This window comes from Contarinia nasturtii, unplaced genomic scaffold (assembly GCF_009176525.2).
Source record: "Contarinia nasturtii isolate CC-2019 unplaced genomic scaffold, AAFC_CNas_1.1 Cnas_scaffold_1699, whole genome shotgun sequence".
Classification (NCBI taxonomy): Eukaryota; Metazoa; Arthropoda; class Insecta; order Diptera; family Cecidomyiidae; genus Contarinia; species Contarinia nasturtii.
Window position 1 is genome coordinate 644,555 of NW_022199032.1, and position 25,858 is coordinate 670,412.

A 25,858-nucleotide genomic window follows, 5' to 3' on the forward strand; every position below is an offset into this window, starting at 1 on the left:
AACGATATATGGGCATTAATTCAATTATCCAAATTTTGATAAGGGACAATTTAATTTGGAATTCCAACGAAAAGCGATTTATATACATTTGCGCAAACACACACATTTTTGTGTTGATGAAATAACAACAAAAAACTAAACCAACAACAATGCTTTGTTCACCCAATCACGCTATAAGGAACTATTATAAGACGACATAATCATCAATACGATTATCTTTTCGGCTCAGTTGAATTTTTGGCCACATTCAAACAAAATGAGGAGTGAGAGTGAGACCGACGACTCGATGCGAACCTCTGTTGAGAAATCCAGTATTTATAATGCGTAAATGTTAATTAACACAAAGTACATTTGAGATCCAATATTTTATATGATATGGCCAAATTATAAGCGAGACATTCATTTGGAGACATTCTTCAAAAAATTGGCGATTATTTCTTAATTTAGCCTCCAATTTTACTACCAGCAGCATATCTATATCGTTTTTTTATTTTTTATTGTTGTATTGCTTAATTACTTTTTTTGGACACGATGCGCAAATTTCAGGCGCCAAACTGAATGACACTTTAAACTCTTTTGCGATGGATCTCGGTCAAGATGCCATTCAAAAATGCACATAATTCACATATGCAACCGAATTTCACAAAGGACAATTGGATTTTAAATCAGTTTCGTTTTTATTTTGATTTTGTTTTGTTAGGTATCTTTTGTTTTTTTTTTTTTTTTAAATTTAGTTTTACTGTTTTTGGTAATTGGTGAAGATGAAAATCGCGTGGTTTAAATAATCATCAATCGCATTATTTGAAATTGAGAAATAAAACGAGAGAGAGAAAACATCACAAATTTATGACAAAACAATAAATTAAATGACGTCAAATTTTCAAGTATGGCATCTTCATTTTTTTTTGCGATTATGCCAATTTGTGATCAAAAATTTTTAATCGCTCAATCGAATAAAATCATCCAAATATGAAATACGAAACGGTTTTTATCATTGACATACGTCAAAAATCAAGTTGGAGATTGCTTTAGAACAAATATGACACAAAATTTATGCGAACATGTCATACTTTACAAGTCAGTTTGGACATTTTTACTGACAACATCACACAGCGATATTTTTTATAGAACCGGACTGGAATTAGAATTAATGATGCCAAACTCATTCATTCTCGCACGTATTCACAGAACTCTTCGATGTATATGATAAATATCGTTAAAAAGTGTAACGCCAAAGATCTCATCGAATTCTGTCGGATGTTCTTGTTTTCGACCTGTTCAAATGTTGACCGATTAAAATAGAATAGGTCTTAGAAAAGTAGCCAATTTGTAGGCTATTTCTTATCATGCTTACCATAAAAGAAGAACTTTGAGTGGGGAAAAGATTTTCAACGCATCAAATCGAAAAAAAATAATCGGTTTGTGGTTCAATCGATCATGAAAAAGTCCAAAACCGACATGATGAAAACGTCGATGAGTCAATTGGGATCGGTGTATTCGTCGAAATGACACAAAATAACATTGAAAAGAAAAAAAACGTAGCACCGAATAAAAACTGCAACATCCTGGAAGGAGATGTTTTATTGCGATTCTCTTAATCGATGTGCTGTTCTTTGTAATGGAATATGAGCCAATCAGCACGATTTGTCTCTCTGTAGGCATTTAACCCACATACACATAAAGTCAGGAAGAAGAAGGCAAAAAAACCATTCTGCCGACTGACAATGAATGAAGTAACGAAAAACGCATATATGCATATTATAACCATAATCGTTTTTATATATATATGTATATTCTTTTCGCTCGCATCATCAACATCATTATCATTGTTACGACGATCTTTTGTCGGTTTGTCGTGTGATCATTATAATTCCGTTTCGTTTTAATTTTTTTTCCTCTTCATTTCAGCGTTACCGCGTTTGTATACATACATATGTATTTTTTTTGCACCAAAAGTTATTAACATAAATTATAAAAGCTTAAGCAAAATAGTTATGAAGAAACACCTCTGTGATTAAAATACATATGCAAAGCGCAGTGCACGTGTGTGTGTGTGTGTATGATGTTAGATTTTCGTTGTTTTTCTTTTGCCCTGCACTGTCAGCCTTTTCACCTTCTTTCGGCAGCAGCACCAGCCGTCGCACAATTCCATATGAGTTCGAACGCAATTCGCATTGCCACAGTATCGCCGCTATGCACCGAATGTTGCAAATACCAAATTTTGCATATGAAATGGTTGATTCAATTTAGTTTTTCTCATTAGAATCAGAATGATATTTTAATTATGTCTTGTGTCATACGAATAAACGCATTTGAATATTTGCATTATTCAATCGTGCGAACTCATATTTTTCTGCGAATATATTAATAGAAAAAAAATCGCATCACATGAATTACCTGTATAATTGTTCGATTATGGATAATATTAACGATTTGCAATTGAGAAATAATAAATGCCATTGTTTTCATTGTTTTTTTCGTTTCGTTCAGCATGTGCCTGCGAAACCAATAGAGAGATAAATGAAAGCGGATGCAATTATAAAACAAGGATACTTTTATTGTTTGGATTTTCCGAATCCACGCGAAATGGTCACATGTGAACCGATCAACCGATAAACCGATTCGATCTTGCAATTCGTGTTCAAAAAGCGTTCAGGAAGATCAAAAATAAGTGAATATCGTCGTTGCAATTTTTTTTTTCATTAAAATTTTTTGCATTTCCATTGAAATCGATACGGAAAAAAAAATCTATGTCAAATATATGAAAATACAATGAAATAATTGAAACTGTGTTATCAGAGCTCTTGAAATTTATCTCGAAAAAATGTGTGCTGCGAAACACATCATCATTCAATCATATATGAATAAATTATAACAAAAAAGCAGATAAGCGATCGCCATACATAAACCAGCGCATATGTATATGAACAATGCGAACTGCTTTTTTCCGCAATTTTATTTATTTTTTTCTTATGTATCATCTCTTTTTTTTGTTTCTTGGAAATTCGTGTGATCCCAACATTTGAAGCGAAGAAGAAAAAAAAAACAATTATGCAGATAGTTTTCACAAAAATGATTATCAATAATATTAGTATCTAGTAACAGTAGCGCTGGCGCACGTATAGAAGAAGTCTTTTTGTCGAAAAAACCAATGAGAAGACACAGCAAGCATACAATGTCTAAGTGATTTGTTTTTTTTTTCTCTTCTCTCTTCCATATACTACCTTTAATCAGCAGCTATGGTGATCGCAACGCTAGCGTTAAGATGACACACAAGCACGAGAGCGTATGAGAGAGCGGCGACAACGATGACGACGGCGGCGGTGGCACCTTATGGTATGGTACATTTTTTTAATGTTGCTTTGGTTCGTCGCGTTTCATTGCTGTGGCAAAAATGAGAGAGATAGAAAACAACACCATAGATGCGAATACGCGTACACGAGACACACATTTAAATCCTCCAAATACACATCAACCACTTTGAACACCGAAATAAAGAGAGAGAGCATCAAGAAAGAAAAAAAAACGAAAAACAAAACCGCCACTGAATGATTTTCGATTCGCTATATAAATGCTGTAATTTTCTACTCACTCTCATACTAAGGTGATCATTCGAAGTGCAAAGACTGTATTCGGATTTTGAATACCGTGCGATCGAATAAACCGTTCAATCAGTGTATTTAGAAGAAAATTTTATTTGTTATTTAAAATAAACAAAAACACTGTTCACTATATTTCGCATTAGAACCGTGTTTTTATTGTGTATTATTTTTGGTGATTTTTGTTGGAAAACAATACCAGATATTGGATTAGCAGCGATCTGAACTTCAGATCATTTTCACCCTTTTTCGAGTTTTATTTAAAAAAAAAATTCCGCAATGTAAGGAATCTTAATTCATTGTTTTTGTCAAAAAAGCAAAAAAAAAAACAGTTTCATCGATTTTTTTTTATTTTGGTTGCAAGTGGTAATTTGCTGAATAGAAATTCGTGTATTTTCCATTTATTCTTTTCTTATTGAAATTTAAAAGAAAAAGAAAGATTTGATCTTTGGTTTAATTGCAAACGGAGAAAATCAAAGAAATTTACTTCTTCGGAATAAGTGATAACAGATAGATCAAAATCGAATTTATTTTCAACGATCACACACACAGTGACCAATATTTAAAGGATTAAAACAGCTAGAATTTTATTTTTGTAAATTTGCACCGTCACTTGATCCGCTGATCGAATCGTGTTTGTTCCGAAAATATATTTTGTAAAGAAAAAGGCGAAATTTTATTTTTAAAGCATCCGAATCATAAAAAAATTACGAAATGTACACTTTGTGCAAGCCGAAGAAAATATTAAATACGTTGAATCGTCGTTTATTTCTTAAATGTGAATGGAAGACATTTTCCAATTGAACTTCTTGATATACTTCTTTTGATTCACATATTTCTTGTCGTTTATTTTTTTTTTAATTGTGGTATAGTAGTGGCTCTTTTTTCATGCTATATGGCATTGCAACGCTTCCAATTTCAGATTCATTATTATGTTGGATGCTGATGTGTTCAACTGTTGTGTCTGATGAAAATCTTTAGTAGGGCACGGCAAGGTGAAATGAGTAGCGAACAATCTACACCGGTTTTTTTGTTTCTTCACTACATTTTCGTATAAAGTTTGTTTATTTATTTCGATTGTTTTGCTGCCTTTTTTCCATGTTTCGCCTGTTATGCGCCGTCGTCGTCATTGATGACGTTGATACAGCCTATGAAGATCATATTTGAATCGAAAGCATCACGGCAACTCTCTGTGCAATGCACTACATAATTTCGTTTTCTTGATGTAAACAACAACAATGTAGTGTGCGCCATGGTAAAATTCATTTATGACAACATTGTTGTTACTTAACACGAATCAAATGTGTACATCTGTTCTTTTTCTTTTCACGTTTTCATTCGTCTTTCTTTCGTGGCATTGTACGGCTCATGTGAAATGGCATTTCTTTTCTCGGAACTAAAAAAAAGTTAAACAATATGCATCAATGCGACAAATTAATAGCGGTGATCAATTGAGCGGACAGGTCGATGAAAATGAGTTTGTACACAACTTTTCGGTCAGCTGAAAATGTTGTGAATTTGATTTTTTTTTTGTTTTTCTTACTGTCTGCACGAAGAAAAGAAATTAATGATTTTCACTTGAATAGAGAGCTTAATGCATTTGTTGCCGTTTCGTACACGTTTTGATATAAAGCAATGCTACGTAATAGTTGATTGAGTCGCATCTTTGAACGTGACGAATTAAGTGTATTATAAGAGCATTGCCTCACCATCAGCGGAGACATTTATCATTCGTTTTGTTTACCTTTTTTTATGTAATTCAATGCACGAAGCAATCTCTAGTAACCGAATAATTATAATAAAAAAAACAATCGATATTCTGAAATGTCCATCAGAAAACGTGAATAAATCTTTTGTAATCGACTAATTTTGACAATTTCCCATCTCTCTCTCAATAAAATATAGAATGAACGTGTGTATTGCCCTCGTCGGGCTTTTCCTTATCGGAGCCCAATGTGCCGAAAAAGAAGATTTCGAAAAAATCGTCGCCAACAGCAATGTGTTCGGTAAAGGCGATGACAAATTCTGGTGGATGTCCCAAGGCTCACCATTCAAACGTGCTGCTGCATACCATGCTGCACCACAACAACAATTCAACTTTGATGCTAACCCATTCTTGCGCAGTAAGTTTATATTGGTTAATTTTTGTTTTTGTTTTTTGTTTGTATTTTTATATTCATCGCCGAAAACATTTACGATTCTTTGAATAAATCGATAAATAGAATAGCCTTTTTTGATTTTTTTTTGTTTGTTGAGAAAACAATAGATTTGACTATAAAACATTAGATGTGCTCATATAAATTAAAATGTTTTGTGTTTCTAAAATAGGCAACAGACAAGCTGCTTCCAATGCAAAATTGTACAGTGCACCTGGATACTTGCCACCAGAACCACAAAAGCCACAAACTGTTCCATGCCAAGGAAATGGTCGCGTCTGTGTACCAAAATACCAATGCCAGGGCGGTTCAGTTGATGCTAGCCAAGTGAGCGGACAAAATAGCCAGGTAACTTATGTTTTACTTGTTTTTACATTTTTTTTCAATGACGCAATTATGCATGTTGATCATCATAAATTGAGTTAAAACTCTTTGGATGTTATCGATCATTTGAATATGTTGTTTGTTTCTATATGCCCATAATGTTCGTTCATAAATGTTTTTAACGATCTCCAGGGAAAAATTCACTCAAAGAATTTTATTATTGCCGCATTTTTATTAATGTTCTTTTATTTAATTTTTTTTAAATTTCATATTCGTTGGTTATTTTTTTTTTGCAATTTGCCCATTGTTTTGTGCAGCCATTTCGGCGCAGCCATGCACACAATATGCGCACACAAAAATGTTCCTTCTCTATCTCAAGGTTGTGTGTTTGCTTGCGATGTTTTAGACAAGTGAAAAAAAAAACGAAACAAACGAAACAAAACCATATATAAAACTATTAAATGTTGTTGCTCTGTTTTCGGTTCGATTTTTGTTTGGATTTGGTGTGAGCGTATTGTGTGTACGCAATAAAAATTATTGTACCACCTAATGCGTTGGGAATTCTCACCATTTACAAATGAAATTCAATTCCATAAACAATTATATAGTCGCGCACCTATCTCATTCACTCTCGTTTTTCGTTTGCCAAACAAAAACAAAACACATGATTCAGTCGCGCGTCCAAATACACGCAGCCAAATGCACATTTAAATATTCTCTATTTTGGATTGAAATTCAAAAATGTGTGTTAAACTCATTTAATGCATTTAACTGTTAACGATTCGTGGTTTGTATGCGTGTGCACTGCGATTTGTTCAGTGTTAAGTATAAAGTGTTCTGTACTCATTTGCCATTATTTACGCAGTGCAACATTCGCACAAAATTTCGCATTTTTGCGAAATTGCATCTGAATTGTCCGGTCAAATGGGTTTTGCTATTGCGAAGGGGCACGAAAAATTCTCTCTGTGTGTATGTGATGTCATGCGTACGTTTGATGCGGTGTGAACTGTACACATTCTAATCGAGAGCAAAGAAAGAATAATAAAAATGTGCTCGCACAAACAGATATCACACACAGAAAGAGCGAATGAGAGGGCGGATGTTGAAACACCGGCACTTAGATTGTGTTCGTGCCACTTCATTCAATCTCGAGTTTTGCGATTTAATTAGTTAACTGTGAAGTGGCAAATATGTGTTTAATTGAAAACATAAAATCTATGAATTCGATATTAAAACAACGTTTCCCTTCAACATATATTTCGTACTGTACACCGTACACACATATATATCCAGAAAAAAGGCCTCAAAACGCGCAAGAACTTGTAATTTTATACTTCTAAAGTTCACATCAAAATTGCTTCAAGCCAAGTTAGTTTCATATTTTGTATCTCATTCTTTCGATTTTTCACCATCTCACTCTATCTCCGTTGCTCTCTTCACCTATATATTGCTACATTTATATGTGGTCGTGTGTTGTGCCATACGATTTTTCGATGTTTACAGCGAATGCAATCGAAACGACATACAAAGAAAAGAAACATGCATAATTACGAAAAATTTCACGATTTCTTTTTTACTTGGTGGCGCGTTAAATACGTTGACGTGATATATCAAAGGTACAACCTAAAAAAACACACGCTGAATTGACACGATATCGATTAGATTAGATAGTCGGTATATTTCAATTTTCCAAACTTTGGCCGTTTTATATTGTAGTACACGCGCGTCAAATGCTTGTCGGCATATACTCGAATTTCGTAAGAACACAAAACAAGAATTGTTTCTATTGGCGTTTCCAATTTTTTGCTCAATTGAAACGAAACCAAAATCCACACATTACGAATGAGAGAAAACAAAGTTACCGAATAATTGGTGAAAAAGGGACTTTAAGCAATGATCCCCGCAGCCATTTTCAACCAATATTGCGGTGGAAGTAAACATATTTGTTGTTCTTCTATAATTTGTAAAAAAAAACCAAAGAGAAAACCGCATTGGTCATAAGCAAAATGGCAAAACCTATTGAATTCAACTGAAAAACGCAATAACGTTTTTCGCCTGTGTCAGCGACAGCAGCGAAAAAAAGCCACCAAAATAAGCATAACAGTCAAATAATAATAATAATAAAAAAACTTTGCAGTATTGCGCATTAGTCGGAATCTCCATGAGAATTTATCATTTGGCCAGTTGGCTGTGATTAATGTGTGCATGTACGCGATGTTTCAACAGGGATTATTCAAGAATATAAGAAATGAGATGCGATGCGATTAGCAATTGAATGTAGAGTGTATTTACGATTGTTTGGCATGCTTAACAACATCGATATGTCGCCATATCACGTTGTTCACGACTCTCCTACTCCGGCCTCACAAGATTGAGAGAGATCGATTTTTCATTTGGCGCGATCGTTTTCATGGCGATGATAAAGATGAAAACGCCAAAAAAAAACAACCAACAACAACAACAACAATCATAATAAGACATAAAACAACAAAACCATAATGCTTGTACCGACCAGAATCTGTAAAAACCAACACAATTACAACTTTACCCATTTCAATAAATCGAAAAGCGATCGGATCGGTCTGAAAAACAGCAAGCATGATGAGACTTTGACTTCCAACATGTTTGCATGCGCATGTGTGAATATGATATTACATGGTTGTGAGCATGCATTGCACAATATTCTATATAATAATAATTTTTGCCTTAAAATAAAACACAAATCTTAAGGACACTTGAGTAACCAATGCATCGAACGAATCGACAATTGCGCTCATAGTTTTTGATATCGTTTCGTCCGCCGAAACATGAATGTGTGTAAGTGTTCGAAATGATTGGTAATCGCATAAATATTAGGCATCGTTCGACACGCCATTCAATTAATAATTATTTTATTTATCGTCGAATAATTTAAATAAATTGGTTTCAATGAACTAGGTATCATTGTTTATGTGTGCGTGTGTGTTGTTTTTGGCTCAAGTTGTAAAATAAATGTTATTGGCGTGTTTCACATTTGATTGCTATTATATTTACCGTCAATTAGTAAATTGTTCATAAACATCGACAAAATTCCGTTAATTTTCATTTAGTTTCGCGATGATGTGCTTTTTTTTTGCTCTTTTGTTGTTGTTGTCCAATGGTTTTGTATATTTACAAAATTTCTTGTTTTCCATGCCGTGTGCGGGCTTTCGAATGCTTTTTCCTCTGCATCGCACACATTTAACCGTGACGGCGGTGATGATGATGATGATATATGACCACATTTTATGTCATTTGTTGCGTTAAAGTTGATTTGTTCATCATTATACGATCGATGTCGAGTTCGTGCGCGCGCGTTCATGTCAATCGACGACTAACAACCGATCAAAATACGCGAAAAATGTCATTTATCATCGCCATTTTGTGATAAAAAAAACACAAGCAAACCACGCGCTTATATCGAAACCGATGATCGATTGAACTTTCAGGTCACTGTGTCATGCATTCTGTGTGCTTTTTGGTTTGTAATAATAAATTGTTGTTGATCCAGATGTATGTATATGTTGGATATACAATGATATATTATGACAAAATTCAATTCGTTGCCAATGAACGATTGCATGTTACATGCATTTTATTCAAATGCTGCAACAATTCAATTGCACTATGAGATGAGTGGAATTTTTGTAGCACATATGGCTGTGATAGCGCACTTACCCATTGACCGATGCCAAATATATTTACGATCATCAAATTGAATTGCATTTTTATGGCCAGTGGTTACTGTTTTTTTTTCTTCTCGAATCACCTTCCCATACCAATGCACAAAGTTCACTGGATGAATCGACTCGAAAACAAACAAACACAACAAATTTTGTCATATAATAAAATTCCATTGCCGTGAATTGAGTTCTCTTCTTTTCGACTGGTGCACATTTAATGGATGTGACGTTATTCCATCTTCCATTTTCATAACCTTTCGTCTCTTATGCATTCGACCAGTTCTATTTAAAATGTCTGAATAAATTGTTGAATTACATGTGTCGACAATTAGCAGAACATTTTGAAACAGAAAAAATAGATTGTGGTGTTTACACACACCCAATACGCGATGAATGTATGAATCGAACGATGAAGACTAACACAATGCCTTGATCAACCAAAAATAAAGTGATTAAATTGCTGTTGACAGACACATGAATTTAGGTAATGGTTACATTTGAATATAAATCAATTCATATGGCGGCCAAATACGCTAGTTCGACGACATCTAGCCTAATTTGTTTACGATTTGTTTGCTTGCTATTCTTCTTCTTCTTATTATTTTTGTCTTCAGTCGTCTTTTCTTTTCTTTTGGTTTCGTTAATTTTACATGACATTCACAAATTGTCCGTTAATTAACCGAGGCAGCATTGACGAACTAATGGGCGAAACAATACAAAAAACAAAAACTATCGATATATGTGAGCGCCCGGTTTTTAGTTCTAATGTAAATTAATACCCAGTGTATTTGAAACTAGGTATATATTTCATGTGTGCCTTGATTTTTCCCCGTTTCTACACGAAGATGAAAAAAAAGCAACACACGTTCGCAAAGCGTTTCGTTTAAAAATGCGACACATAAAGAAAAAAACAAATTCATGCTTTGCTCGGAGATTTCCTCACGTGTTGTATTGCAATAAATTCATTTTGACTATGTTGCTCCCATATGCTATTGCCTGTCTCATCATATATATTGAAAATGGCATTGCAAGCGTTATTTCGGGCTGCATAGAATTGCTTTTATAATTGCATTGATTGTTTCAATTGCCTCGTTCGAATTTCGTGTCTTCAATTCCACTTAAAACGCACCTCTGTGCAACAGGGAACTGTTGCTCATATTGATCGTTGTTGCTGCCATTGTCGGCCGGTATATTCAACGGCGGCACAAACTGGTTTCGGCCCGTTCGATGCTTTCATACAGTTTTATAACAAATTAAGTAATCGATTTTTAAAGATGTGTATGTGTTTCATCGCTCTCTTTCTTTCTTTTGAGATTATCGTTGCTCTCGATTATTTTTTAAGTGCAACTTAAGTCTCGGTGCGTCTCATTGTGTGTTTTTTTTGGGCCCATATGGACGGAATAAGGACAAATCAGTTCATGACGCACACATGATCATATTAAATTACAGACCACACTTGGCTTGTCACACATTTTGATCAACAGAGAATACTTATTAAATATGGCTACAATAAAACTCTGAACCTAGGAATTGTTTTATGAATGAAATATATCGGAGATTCGTTGAAATAGCAACTGATTCACGTGCATGTGTGTTTGGTGATCTTGAAGGAATTTTCTTCGATGAACAACGATTCGATTCAAGGGCAATAAAAATGTTAATGGCATGCTTTTTTATACCTTTCGATTTATATATATATATGGTGGCGTTGAATGATGATCATGTGAACTTTGTCGTTGCCATCCGAAGTGCTCAATGTAAATTGACGACGATGAAAAAAAGCCATTCATGTTTATTGAATCTATACATAGTTGCATGTGCACAGTTGGCATTAATTAGAACGGAGATTGTAAGCGAGAAAAATAATCATAAAATATTCTGGCCACACTTTTACGATTCGAAACTGCTATAATATTCCAAAATTCATAAAAGCGAGATAGATGAAAATTCCATCGAATTTTGCATGCACATACACGCGCATTCTACCGTTTGAATATTAGAACACGAATAATGCTAGAATTTAATGTATGTGTGTGTATCTTAAAATATATGTGCGATGCCACCAGAAAGTGAAAACAATCGCGAAAAAAAAAAATACAAAACATGCTTAAACGAAACCAACCAAACTGACAGCCAACGAGAGCGAAAGTGTAAGTGAGAGATAGAGAATGAGATGGCAAGACCACGTGTCTTACACATACACCACCAATGGAATGAGCATAGCAAAAAAAGGAACAGAAATAATACATCGAAATGAATAAACCGAATTCATTACAAAACATAATTATGGGAATTTACCTTACATATTATTTATAGTTGTATTATGCACACGAAAAAAAATCGACCCGCTCGTAAATACATTGCCTCTTATTTATCTGGTGTTGTTGGTGCTGAAAGTATGACAGAGAGCCGGTTGGTATTCGCATCCCTCTCTCTTCCTCTCTATCTCGTGCGCGCTCTTTCATATATATTTTTTTTTCATTTCGTGAACACATATTTATTATGATTCGTATGCATTGAACCGAGTGAATAAGACAACAACAACATAAAATCGCAACATGTCGGCGTGTGCGCAAACGTGCACTCACCAAAAACAGAAAATCCAAACCAAACAAAACAAAAGAAGATATTGTATGTGCTGGGCTTACATTTTTTTTTATTCTCTCTTGTTTCTGGGTCAAGTAAAAAGAATTTCCCAATTAGTTTAATTATTAGCATAAAATGGAAATAATGCAAGCGATATCGCGATGATGCGAAAGAAAGAAAGAGAGAGATTTTTTGTTGGTTCGTTGACGACTATAAATCATTTATAGCGGTTTAAATAGCAACAAACATGCATGAATCGAATATAATTTAAAAATTCATAAATATCGTATTTAAAAAAATGCGCTCAAAAACGCGTGTTAGAAACAACATTTTGCTCATCCAAAACGATCGTAGTTTTTTTGTGGCGTTTTTGACATGTCTTTTGTTTTTTTACTGTCAATGATTTTGTGACAGCTTTTGATCAAAACTGGAGCTCAAAGTCGAAATTTGAAAGTGAATTTAACAAGTTTACATTCATGATTTATATAATTTCCGATTTATTTGCCACTAATTCCGCCATCGATGGCTAGCAAAGGTCAATCGACGATATTTCAAGCACTTCTTTTCTCTCTCTCTCTCTTCTCTTCCTCTTTCTCATTTAAATGCGATTCATAATCCCTGTGTTTATATATTTGAAGAAAAAAATCGTGATTAATTCTAAATTTGCACGTGTTTTTTTGCCATTTTCGATAAACATTCGCACAATGTGTGATAAAGTGTTAAAAGAGCAAGTAATAAAATTTTCACGAACGAACCGTTGAATAACACAAAACTGATTTATTTGATTTGTTTTTCGACTCTTGTGCATGCTGTAAATGATTGTTATGCTTCATTTTCTATTTTTGCGCTTCTTATTTGAAATTTACATAAATCAAAACAAGTTCGTTCATTTGAAAAGTACAATTCATGCAATTTTGTGCCCGAAAATTATGCGAATAGAATTGAAAACAAAGTGTGAACGTTCGTCACCAATAAAACGATTGCCTTGTGGTTGATGAAACATTTATGCTCTCAAAAAAAAATAAAATTGTAGGTCATTGATTTGTTTAAACGATGAACAAGCAACATTTTTTTGTTTTTTTTTTTTTTTTTTTTTTTTTTCAATTGATTTGTTTTCTTTCACGCTTTGTTTTCGCTGTCATTTTCTTAATTGAGAAAACGTGCACTTTCGACTCGATTGATGAACTCTGGGAAAATTTACATGATTATTTATGGTTGACTTACATTGCTAGGGCCACAAGCAACGTGTTAATATAACGAACATTGTTTGTTTTTAAATAAGAAATGTCACCACTGAATATGCCATTGTTTTTTTTTAAATTATGTAAACAGTTTTGTTTATAATTTGTGTATGTTTTTTTCATCTTTTTCTCTGCAGGAATGTAATGTTGATTCAGAAGTTTGCTGCCAAGTTCGTCAGCCAACACCAGCACCAACTCGTCCAACACCACCACCATCCCGTCCAACCTATATTCCACCAGCACCGCCAACCCCTGCACGTCAATTGCCAACACCATGCAATGACCGTAACTCAGTCTGTGCACCAGCCAACCAATGTTACAATGGAGCCGTTTCACGTGGCAGCCCATATGCATCTCGCGCCCCGGTAAGAACACACACACGATTTTCAATTACATAATTACGATTTTGAAAATCCAGTTTAAAGTGCGCCACAACAAATCGCGCATAATAATCGCACATAATTGAATGAGATGTTGTTTTTGTAATGCGTCACAATTTATTTATTTGTTTATTTAATAACTATAATTATAATAATTGTGTCCTTCAATTCAAAATACACCCGGATGTTATCCCACATACACACCAAAACAGAAGATACTGACCGTACTCTCTTGAAAAAATGAGTCTATCGTCATATTGTGGGTATCGAGTGTGTCATCTTTTATTTATACCTATACGGGATGTTGTTATCTCCTCTTTTAGTTTCCACACATTAAAGCACACATTGTTGTTAATTATTCGCACAATATCGCGCTTATGCCAAGTGGACGGTGAAACCATTCCAACCAAAAATGAAACAGGAAAAAAACCATCGAATCCCATTTTGATTATGATTATCGTTTTTTTTTTGCTCTTCTCATTCGGATGTTAAATTAATTTGCACGTATTTTATGTCCGACTTGTCCACACAAATAAATTCGGTTACTTCGCACCGTTTCACACAAAACAATCTTAAGCATCGGAAGAACAATTCAATTGTTTTCTTTTTCGTCTTCTTTATAATCAAGCGTCATTGTACAGATATTAAAGAAATATTGAGTATCGTCGCCACTTTTATGATGTGACTCCATCGCATCACAGAATAAAGACGCATGATGCTCTCTCAAGGTCTAGGCCATTTGCATGTTTTATACATATTTCAAAGTTTATAAACACGTGTGTGTATGTGCACAGCGCATACATTTTTGGATGGCTTACTTCGCCTAATCAAAATTATATCACCATTTGTGTATTGTTATGATATTTTATGATCGTGGTCAGGTTCACAAAGAAACGAATTTAAAAAAAACCATCTAATTTGGTTAGATTTTTTTTTCATCCAAAATCAACTTTCACAACGTTTTTACGCACACTTAAAGTGTGTTTTTGTTATTCGTTAGCAAAATTTCAGTATATATGATGTCATCAGCATCATTAACGCAAAAGAACAAATCTGTGATAGCGTTAAATACATATCTTGATTTCAAATCCAAAGCATAAATGGGAAATTAAAAAAAAATTAACAATAGAAAAGTGATTCGAGATAAAATCGAAACTTTGGTGTTATCTCATTTTGTGATCGGTATGTTCACACTATGGTGATTGTGCTGTCCATACTATTGCAGTGACGTGCTTCACATTCGTTGTTGTTTTTTTCTTCGTTCCGTTCATTCTGAGTGATGCCGGTTACGATAAGTCATTTGCATATTTCGAATAGTAAGCAAATTGCTTTTTTTATGTTACATTTTGTCCATTCGTTCGCTGATTGTCATCTCTGATTACATATCTAATAATTTTGTGCATTTTGCAACAACAAAAAAAACACAACTCACAAACACCGTAAACTCAGCAACATCTGTTTATTGTTTTGGATTTGTCATAGAAACGTGTGTGGGTGCAACGATTAACCGCTCCTAAATAAAAAAATTCTATTCTCATACATCGCATCGTAAAACATGGTCATATAATTGTATTCGATGGGGTAAGAGCAATAATCGTTAATTTTAATGTCAAGTCGATGTGTCAACTCGTCGATTTAAATGTGTAAGGAAAATTGGCTCGGCAACCAATCACCTAATCAAATCCGATCAAATGTAACAATTACAAAAATAAAAACAAAAAACTGCAGAACAAAAATGATGACAGCTTAACCGCATCCAAAAAAAAATGGAACGATGAAAAAAAGATTGGGAAGAAAATACCATCGGTAAAATTAAATGAGATTCAAATTGAAAAGGTCGATTGACCAATAAAATGTTTGTTTATTCACTCCATTCTCAATTTCCGTATTGGTTGAAAGCAAAAAAAAAAACTTCATTTTTATGATGTGATTTATGAAGAAACAACAACAAAATGAACAATTCAAATAAAATAAAATAAGAGCGAGACAATGATATGCAATGAAAAAGATATGCAAAACGATGCCTTAACGAATGTTGGATCTGGCTTAGCGGATTTAAGGTGTTGCTATCGATTCACAATAAGAGGCCAATACATGATGCAATATCTTAAAAAAAGCCGTTGAATGATTTAGATTTGTGAGATGTTCTATTTTAAATATTGAATGGCAACATTCCCATTTGATGCACATCAAATCAAGTTCAATGGTTTTGAATATTTATGATGACTTTGGTTGAATTTGCGATTAAGCATATATCATATACAAAGTAGTATAATGAATTCAATACTAATGCGGTCATTTCGTTCCCATATCAGCACCAAAAATACACAAAGCCATAAAAGTGATGAACAGAAAAAACATCTTTTTTTTTCCGGCTTAACCTTTTAAACACCATCAATTTAGAATTTAACATCTTTTCTTAGAATAGATTTCATTAAGGAAACGAACCTCATTTTTTTATAAACACACAGATTTACGCACTACGCATAATCGTTGATGTTGTCAATATTTCCAGCAACTATTTTTTTTTGTTCATCATATATCTATTGAAAATATCGAGAGGAGAGTATGTTTTTATTCAGACATTACTCAGCAATAAGCGCTGAATAACATACTCTCTTCTCGATATATTCAATAGAAATGTGACACTAGCAAAAAAAAACACTCACACACATTTTTAAAGAAAATGACAAATCAATCAATCGACTTGGATTAAGTTAATCGATTGTGTTTGCATAAGACACCACTGGAATGGATTATGATATTAAATCGTATAAATAATTATAACCTATCGATGAAAATCAATCGAATTTTGCATACAGGCTCAACTTTGACTATGGTTGACGCTCATACACATTGAATTACCACTAGTTTCTTCTAACTAATCCTGAATGCGGGCCGATATTTAAACCATTGCAAATTATTTCGTAAAATATTATTCAACAAAATATTCGGTATGTGTACAGAAACTAAACGGATAGTGGGAGCCATTCCTTTTTTTGTTCAGGCATCGCAGCCAGCATCATAGTTTAAACAGCGAAAAAACAATAACAAAAAATGTGGTGCAACATTCATTGAATATTATTATTATTATGCATGAAATGTTTTGCGCTTGTAATCCGACACACAGAATTCGATAATGTCGAATCATCCAGACAAACAGATAACTGGCGCACGCAAAATACAATTACTGTTTTCTGTGTGTGTTGTGAAAGGGGAATTATGTAATAATATTCGAGGCTGGACTGAGAAGAAAGAAAAATAATAATACACATAATGTTTCAATCAATCGTAAACAGCGGCAGCAGCCCCACAGCATATGTGTTTTGGGTTAATTCCCGCATCTAGTTAGCATATTTGTCGAGTTCATGCTCTCTGAAGCGCATAATCTTTGTCTAAGACCGTTGTGACTTCGATGGAGTTTTTTCTTTCGAATTGCTATAGTTTCGATGATATGTCAATTGATTTGAATGAGAAAGAGAGAGAGAGAGAGAGAGAGAGAGAGAGAGAGAAAAAGAGCGGAAACTTGAAATGTCATGCACTTTCAAATTGCTTTATCACATCAACGAACCATTCGAAACTGATCGACCACGATGAAACGAAATTTGTATTTTTTTTTTCATATAATTCTTTGTGTTTACGAACAGATACTGTAATGTGACAACCTAAATAATAATATGAAGATGTGTAGGCCAATTGTAGATGATTTGCCACAATAATCCCTCTCAATTATTCATAAATTACGTTTGCGGTTTAATTGCAATAAATTTAGCATTAAATCTCTCTGTTGTTGTCGTCTTTTTTCCGTTTAAAAAAATATTATTATTTTTTTGCGAATTAAAGCAAGAATGAGTGTGCGTGTGTACAAAAAGAAGATATTGTGGCAGACGACATTACATTGAAATGAACATTTTTACCTGATGTAATCGAATTGTGTCTGTTGTCTACATATTCTTGTCCCCATGCCATTGACTTAGTAAGTTCGCTTTTTATTTTTGCGCATTCAATGTGCTAGCGCACTCACGCTTTTATTTTTGCTTTGGTGAACCTACACACAAAATATGAATATATATTTCCAGAATAATAATCAATAAATGAAATTAGAATGGAATTGTCAAATCATGGTTCGTTCACTTTGCGGTCGTGCATTGGTGAATCATCGTTGTCGTCATAAATATCCAAGAAAACAAGCAATTTCAGAAAGTTTGGAAATTCATTGGAATTTCCGCAACACACTGCATGTAAATATGACGAAGAAAATGGAATAATAACGATTCATCTGACATTGAATCCGTATTATGTAACCACATCTGTCGATCGGTTGTTGTTTGGTATACCCGCCCAATTCCTCCGTGCCCAGTGCATTCAGTCCATTCTGCAAGACAATTGCACATACTGAAATTTAGATTCGACTCTTTTGTTTTCGGTATTAAATCAAGTCCAAAATGGAGTATCACACAAACCGAAATTTCTACAGAAAAGTAAGCGAAAAAAAAGAAGAAGAATCACACAGAAAATATTTACTTTAATTCGATGACACCGACATTCTTCTCCATGCACAATATGGATAGATGTGTATATCTAAGCTCATTGCCCATTATATAATCGCCATGGATTTTGTAGTGTAGCACTTGTTGTGTAGAAATCGAGCGCGCTCTTCCATTTGTATAAATGAATAAATAATAGCTGGCGATAATAAAAGTGTCGATTTTAATTAAGCGATTTTAACGCAATCCACTTTATTCGAACGAAGCATTTCACAATTTCATTCCATCTGAAAATGTGGTATGGTGGCTTGTCGATGATATGTGCAAGTATTTTGTCGTATGGTGTGAAACACCGAGAGAGAGAGAGAGAGAGAGAGAGAGAGAGAGAGAAACGAATCCGAAAAGAGAAATATACTTTGTATTTGGTGCAAGATTCGGTGGACACATCTTCAAATTCCATATGCAATAATGGACGAATGTTATTTATTAAGGTGCTTTTGCAATAACAATTTACCAGACACAATATATATACACGCAGCAATTGCGCGGCCACTGTTGATGATGATGATGCGCTGTGTTTCTGTATTTTATGCATTTGACTTTTTACATTTTATCATTCACATTTTGAAGGGGAAATTCGATTTAAAGCTGGCGCTTCGCTTAATGCAGCCCACCACGATAATTCAAACTGTGAACTCACTACATGTTATTTCTTATTTTCATGTTCATTTTTTTGTTTGTTTGTTGTATTAAATTTGGCGAACCATACAAAATGGTGCCACATTCGCTTGCGGCCGCACCATCAACTATGGTCAATAAATGCATCGTCGTCTCTCCTCTCATCGGTTCCAATACCGATATCTGTGTGTGTGCGTCATCAATATAATGCCATTGTCTATAAACTTCTTTACTTTGGCCGTCGCCGTGTGTGTGTGTGTATGTTAAATCATGACTTACAGATAATTAGATAAAATCTCAATAAAGTAGCAAATGTGGCAGTTTTACTTTGCCGCCAACTTTTCATACACGGACCTTTATGCTCTATCTCTAGCTCACTTCATCCCATTCTCACGTCGCTTCTTTTATACAAAATGCATGCGGTGCAGCATACATTTTTATGCTTCTTTTAACTTTATTTATAATGTCACCGTCTGTAACCTATTTCAGCGCTGAAGCTTATTTAAATCAGTGGCTCACAAATTGTACACTGTACGATTTGGTTACGACATTCAAATGCATATGAAGACACATCGCATTGTATACCGTTTCAAGTAAATTTAAATGAATACAAGGGAACAGAAAAAAAAAATGAACCGCCGTAAAATGAACGTTGAAGACGACAAATCTCGACAGTTAGAATGAGAACAAATTTTCATGCAGCACATTTGTGACTTTTGTGATTCACACAACCAAACGGATAAACAGTATAATTGTCACCAATATATTGCTGTGCTCGGAATGTCAAGCAACGGAATGTTTCTAATTAATTCTCTCAAGTTTTTCTTCTTTTTCTATATATTTTTTTCTTATTCTTGGAAATCTATTCTAGCCTTTCAATTAGAAGAAACCAAAATGCTGAACTTTTAACAAAGAATAAAGAGATATACACCAAAATCAAATTCATAACGTTAATTACTAGAACCGGAAAATAACCAAAATTCGATTACTATTTAAGTCACACAAAACTTGTCCTAATTAATTAAACACGCGACGATACGGTTGTTGGCTCGCCTTCATATCTTTATTCACAGTCCATTTAAAGAGCGATCAATTTAGATAAAACCAAAAAAAAAACCACGCTCGTATATTTCAAATATGTTCATATTTATGACGTGTGTGTGTGCTTTTTTTCAGCTGTCCTGTTCTTTTTGTTCGCGAAAATGGCTTTAAAAATAATAGTGAGAATTGTATTTCTCATCATATTCCATGCACAGGCATTCAATATTTTACGAACGCTATTTTTTGTGTGCAGCGTACACTTCTTCACATTCATTTTCAGTAGACACAGTGAGTGAATCGCTGACGATGGGCGAGCAAGTGAGAGAGTTGACACAGTTTTTTATATGCGAAACAATCGTTGCATTTATGATGTTTGTGTGTATGTGTGACTTTTTTCAACACCTTTTGTACAGTCATTTATCAAATTAAGCGTTAATGCTTAATGTATACATATAGCGCCCAACCTTCAAAGTTCAAATTGACGATCCGATGCAATGGTTCAATTTGCATAGAACCCTTTGATTAAGCACTTTTAATTTGCTTTTTTCTTTCGTTGCATCGCTTAATCGGCGGATACGAATCACAACACCAAATGTGAAAGGTGAAAAGCGCGAATAAAAGATAAATCTATTCGCGCTTATCACTTTGCCAATGAATTAACGATACTTGCATAGGTATTATATAAAACGCCGTTAAACTGGAATATATACGCAAGCAAAGAAAGAAAATAAGCAGCAACCAATTCACAAAATGCCATTTCGTTGATAATTTGTGTGCATTAAAGCCACTCATGCTCATGATCTCGCTGTTACGCACATATCATGTGATTGAAACAACGTGCGATCCCTGGCTGCATGCATAAATGCTGCATTGTGTTTGTGTATATTAATACTGTATAAATATAAAAAGGTCATCGAGCACGTTATGCTATACTCACAGTCAAAAATAGCAAATCATTCTTTCTCCACAATGCTCACACACACACTCACATTACAAACTCTCACATCATGCATAACGATTAAAAGGCAACAAGCATTCGATTACGATGGGATTTATTCTTTTTCTGCACCAAATGGGCATGCAGCAACACACACACAACAATTTGACATTGCATGATGACTGATTCGATTTAACAGCGCAACAACGTCGATCGTCTTGTTGCTCTTATGATGATTATCTCATTATTTTCGAATTGTATTTGCCCGGCCAAATGTTTCTTGGTTGACAATGAAGAAAGACACATCAAATCAAATAAAAATTAATTGATGCCAGAGAGTCATAAATGTGTCTATGTATGCCAGCAAAACGATCAAACACGACATCGAACCGTACTCTTCATCATTAAAAGTTCAAATATGCATTTTGTTGCTCACAGACATTCAGTTCATATATTTAACATTTTAACTGCATAAATGTTTACATTTGATTCGGCTTTGATTGAGAATTCGATAAAACTTATGTTAATCAACGAGCATTCGTATGGAATTCGGTTCGTGCATGAAAATGTCCCGAAATAATGTTAAATTTGATCCATTGATTGATACAAAATATGAGTGATTTATGAGAAACATCCAGCCGTAAAGATCGTCAAATTGTGTCTTTTTCTCAGGATTTGAATTTATGGTATATTTTCTTTAAATTCATTTTCTTTTCGGATGATTTCGGAATTAATAATTAATTCGGAAAAAAATTGAAATGTAAGAAAAAAAATGTATGGAAAAACACTTGGATTAAAAATTCAATCATTCGCTCACCGTCAATTATGAGATCGAATCCATTAAACACATATATAAAACTGTTAACACGCAACTATAACTGGGTCGCCGACTTTCGTGGTAATAATTTGATATCGAAACAAAAGTAGCAAATGAATGCGATCGTTTGATGATATACTTGCCAAAACATCAACGAAATATAAATGCAAATCTCGAAAAAAAATATTGATAAATGCGTCATTGACTTTTGAATAAATTAGCTCGCACGCAGCTCTTTCACACCCGAGTGTGCAGCAATGTCATTCAGATATCCACAATGCACGAATGTGTTCGGTTAATGGGATATTTATTCATTTTCGATTTCGTTTACAAGGTTACCGGAATATTGATATTATGATCATCAGTTTGTCATAACGACTTAATCTCTCTTTAGTCACTTTGGCGAGAAGAGATTAACTTTTATGTGCATGCATATGTTCCGTCATTTCTTTGTATTGATTGTATATATGAGAATATATGAATATAAATGTTATTTATTAATTCAAGCCGCCCAATGACACTTGAGTTTCTAATGTTTTGTTTCTTTATTTGTCTTCTTTTTCTTTGCATTCAATAGGCTTCTCAATGTTTGGCACCAGAAGTTTGCTGCCGTGTTCCAGAAGAACCAAGACCAAATCCAAGCGTAACTGTTGTTTCATACCAACCAAGCCCAACCACACCACGTCCAGTTGTGATTACCAAGAGCCCACCACGTGTTAACAATGCATATCTTCCACCACAAGACAATCAAGTTGGACAAGGATCAAACCAAGTTGGCGTGGTTAATAATTACTTGCCACCACCATCTGGCGGCGAAGACCAAAAATCACCATCAATCCCAGACTACTCTGGTAGCTCAAGCAATAACCGACCAACAATCAATCAACAAGATGCCGCACCACAATTGCCACCAACCGCATGTCCAGCTGCCACCAATTGTACCGATATTCAATACTGTGCTGCTGACGGTACAATGTCAACCTCACCAGTTACATTGACGTCAGAACAAGAAACATATCGCGTACCATTGAGCCCATGCCGCGATGAATCGAAAGGAATAAGCCAAGGTGTCTGCTGCCGTGATCCAAACTACACCGATCCATGGCCAACCGATCTTTTGCGAACTGGCGCATTCGATGCAAATGCTCTCGCTCAAGCATTCGATGACGGACAATATCGACCAAACAACGGCAACAACGGCAATGGACGTAATCAAAGAGGTGAAGCACTGAAAAGTCCAAAAATCAATCCAATCAATCCAATCCATCCAATCCATACTGCATCTAGCGAACAAACCAAACAATACACAAATGCACCTTTCATTACAAACGCAATTCCGAACAATAATCAACCAATAAAAACCTCTGTTTCACAGCAATCGCCAAATCCCAATAAATTCCAACCAAATCAACAAACATTCAGTACCCCCTCTCAGTTTAACACACCAACACAGCAACAGCCACACTCCAAACAGCCACAATTCGTTCCTCAAAATCAACAGGCATTCTCTCAACCGCCGTACGCTCAAGCATCAACAAATCAAAAATTCGCTACAACACCAAGCTTCCCAACACCACCACCGGTAAAATTTTGATAATTCGAGTCACACAAAAACAACAATTATCAAAACATTATCAAATGACATATAATACACTGCTTATTTCTTAACTGTCGATATAACGACACATTTTGCTCGCTTTTATTATTATTTTTTTCATTTTAGCATTTTGCGATGCAGTTTTATTATTTGAGGTTTTACAATAATTTGACTGCATTTTAAATTTAGGTGAGCCAACAATATAAAGAACCAGGACAACCAAGCACACCAGCCATTCAACAACAACAAACCTATCAACCAAATCAACCTCAAACATACCCACCTCAATCACAATCACGAGGTTTTACACCTGATCAACCATCAGCGTTCCAACAGCCACAACAACCACAAAAACCAAATCAACATTTCCAACCGCCACAGCAACAAGCATTCACACCGGCCCAACCATCATTTACCACAACACAAAATTTCCAACCGCAACAACCTCAAGCATTCCAACCACAATCGCAACCACAACAACCAGCATTCCAACCAAGCACACCATCACAAAATCCATTCCAAACAAGCGCTCCAGTCCATGGAAATCAAATTGGAACATGCGCTGTTCGTGACCAAGTGAGTATTTAGAATCGAACCGTAACGTTTTATGCAAATTTATTCATTTAATTACAAATCAAAACAGCTTGGATTACCACGTGGAAATGCACCAAACGAAGCCGCTTTCGGAGAATTCCCATGGCAAGCAATGATCTTGAGAGAATCGACCAAAACAATTCTTTGCGGTAAATTCATTGAAATTAAAATAAATCACACTTAATACGAATAATACACATTCGAAATTCGGAATTTCAGGTGGTGCCATTATTGATCGTAATGTTGTTGCAACCGCTGCACATTGTGTTGATGGACTTCGTACACACGATGTATTGATCAAGGCCGGTGAATGGAAATTGGGTAGCACCGAAGAACCAAAACCATTCCAAACAGTTCGCGTTAAGCAAATCACAATGCATCCAGCTTATCAACCAACCAATTTGGAAAGCGACGTTGCTCTATTGCATTTGGAAAATGACTTGAAATACGACAAACATATTGGCCCAATTTGCGTCGATGAATCTGAATTGGAACCAACACAAGGTTCAGATGAAGAGTGAGTATTTTGAGAAATCAATTTTCAATATGAATTGCCTATCATTTTCAATTCAATTTCATTTTTTAGGTGCGTCACCTCTGGTTGGGGCAAAGAACAAATCAAATGTTAGTATAGCATTGAGATCAATTGACATCCTACATATATTCCATATGCCAATTCTAATTTCTCATGTTTCTAATTCAAATAGATCACGTTGCCGGTTCACTACCTCATTCAGTTGCAATCAACCCATTGTCAGCTGACGAATGTCAATCGTCATTGGGAACATTCAATGCAAATACAGCTGTATGCGGTCGTGCTCAAGGAAATCCATGTGAGGTTGATAATGGTAGTGCTTTGGCTTGTACACGTGGCAATGGACGCTACTTGTTGAAGGGTATCTACTCTGGTGAAACTGGATGTGGTCCAAATCAAGTCATGTCATTCACAAAAATGGATGTTGACTTTATCAAGGGCGGTAGCGCTCAAAAATCACTTCCAATCCAACCAAACACACGTGGTTCATTCAATGCACTACAACAAGAACAAACAAAAGCTGCATTCACAGCGTCAGCACGTGGTTTGAAAAAGTACCTACCACCAAATTAAAAACAAATCAACAACCATAATGTAGCAAAGAATTTAACCAACAAATCAAATTGTTAATCATCGAGCGAACATTCTCATTTGAAAAAAAAAAAATTAAAATCAATTCCATGAAAGCATCAAAAGCGATTCGAATCTATTCATCCAATGAGATTCTTTTCCGGTTTGTGCTGTTCACGCATTTTTTTCACGAAACACAACCACAATCAAATTTATATATTTCAGCTTAAGATTTTGTTTTTCAAATATTTGAATATCAAAATTAAATTAGTGCGTCATCACACACTCACACCAATCCATAATAACGGTTCAAACACATGAGGAAGGGAGAAGTAGCAATGCCAGATTATTACTTTAAAAAAAACAAATAACAACACCATCGAGGGAAGTTCTATAATTTAATTATAATTTGTAATTAAATTATTAGGTCAAAATGCATGATACTTGCTAAAGAGAAACATAAAATTATAGACAAAACGAACTGAGATAACGATAATCAAGAACATAGAATTTTCTTCTTTCTACAAAAAAAAAACAAACGAAAGCACACAAAACGCTAAAATTAATAAAATCACCCCTTTTATTGCCATCGTCCTTTTGACGAACAAAAAAAAA

The 25,858-nt window shown here is 34.7% G+C and overlaps 1 protein-coding gene across 1 annotated transcript; it reads left to right on the plus strand.

Annotated features, from left to right (window-relative positions):
* The first annotated feature begins 3,611 nt into the window (after nt 1-3,611).
* LOC116347150 (inactive serine protease scarface) lies at nt 3,612-25,858 on the plus strand. Its single transcript, XM_031777626.1, has 10 exons — nt 3,612-3,880; nt 5,505-5,722; nt 5,928-6,103; nt 13,745-13,972; nt 22,525-23,529; nt 23,734-24,120; nt 24,188-24,287; nt 24,358-24,655; nt 24,725-24,762; nt 24,846-25,858. The coding sequence occupies exons 2-10, from the start codon at nt 5,506-5,508 to the stop codon at nt 25,244-25,246; spliced, it is 2,850 nt and encodes a 949-aa protein (XP_031633486.1). The 5' UTR covers nt 3,612-3,880; nt 5,505; the 3' UTR covers nt 25,247-25,858.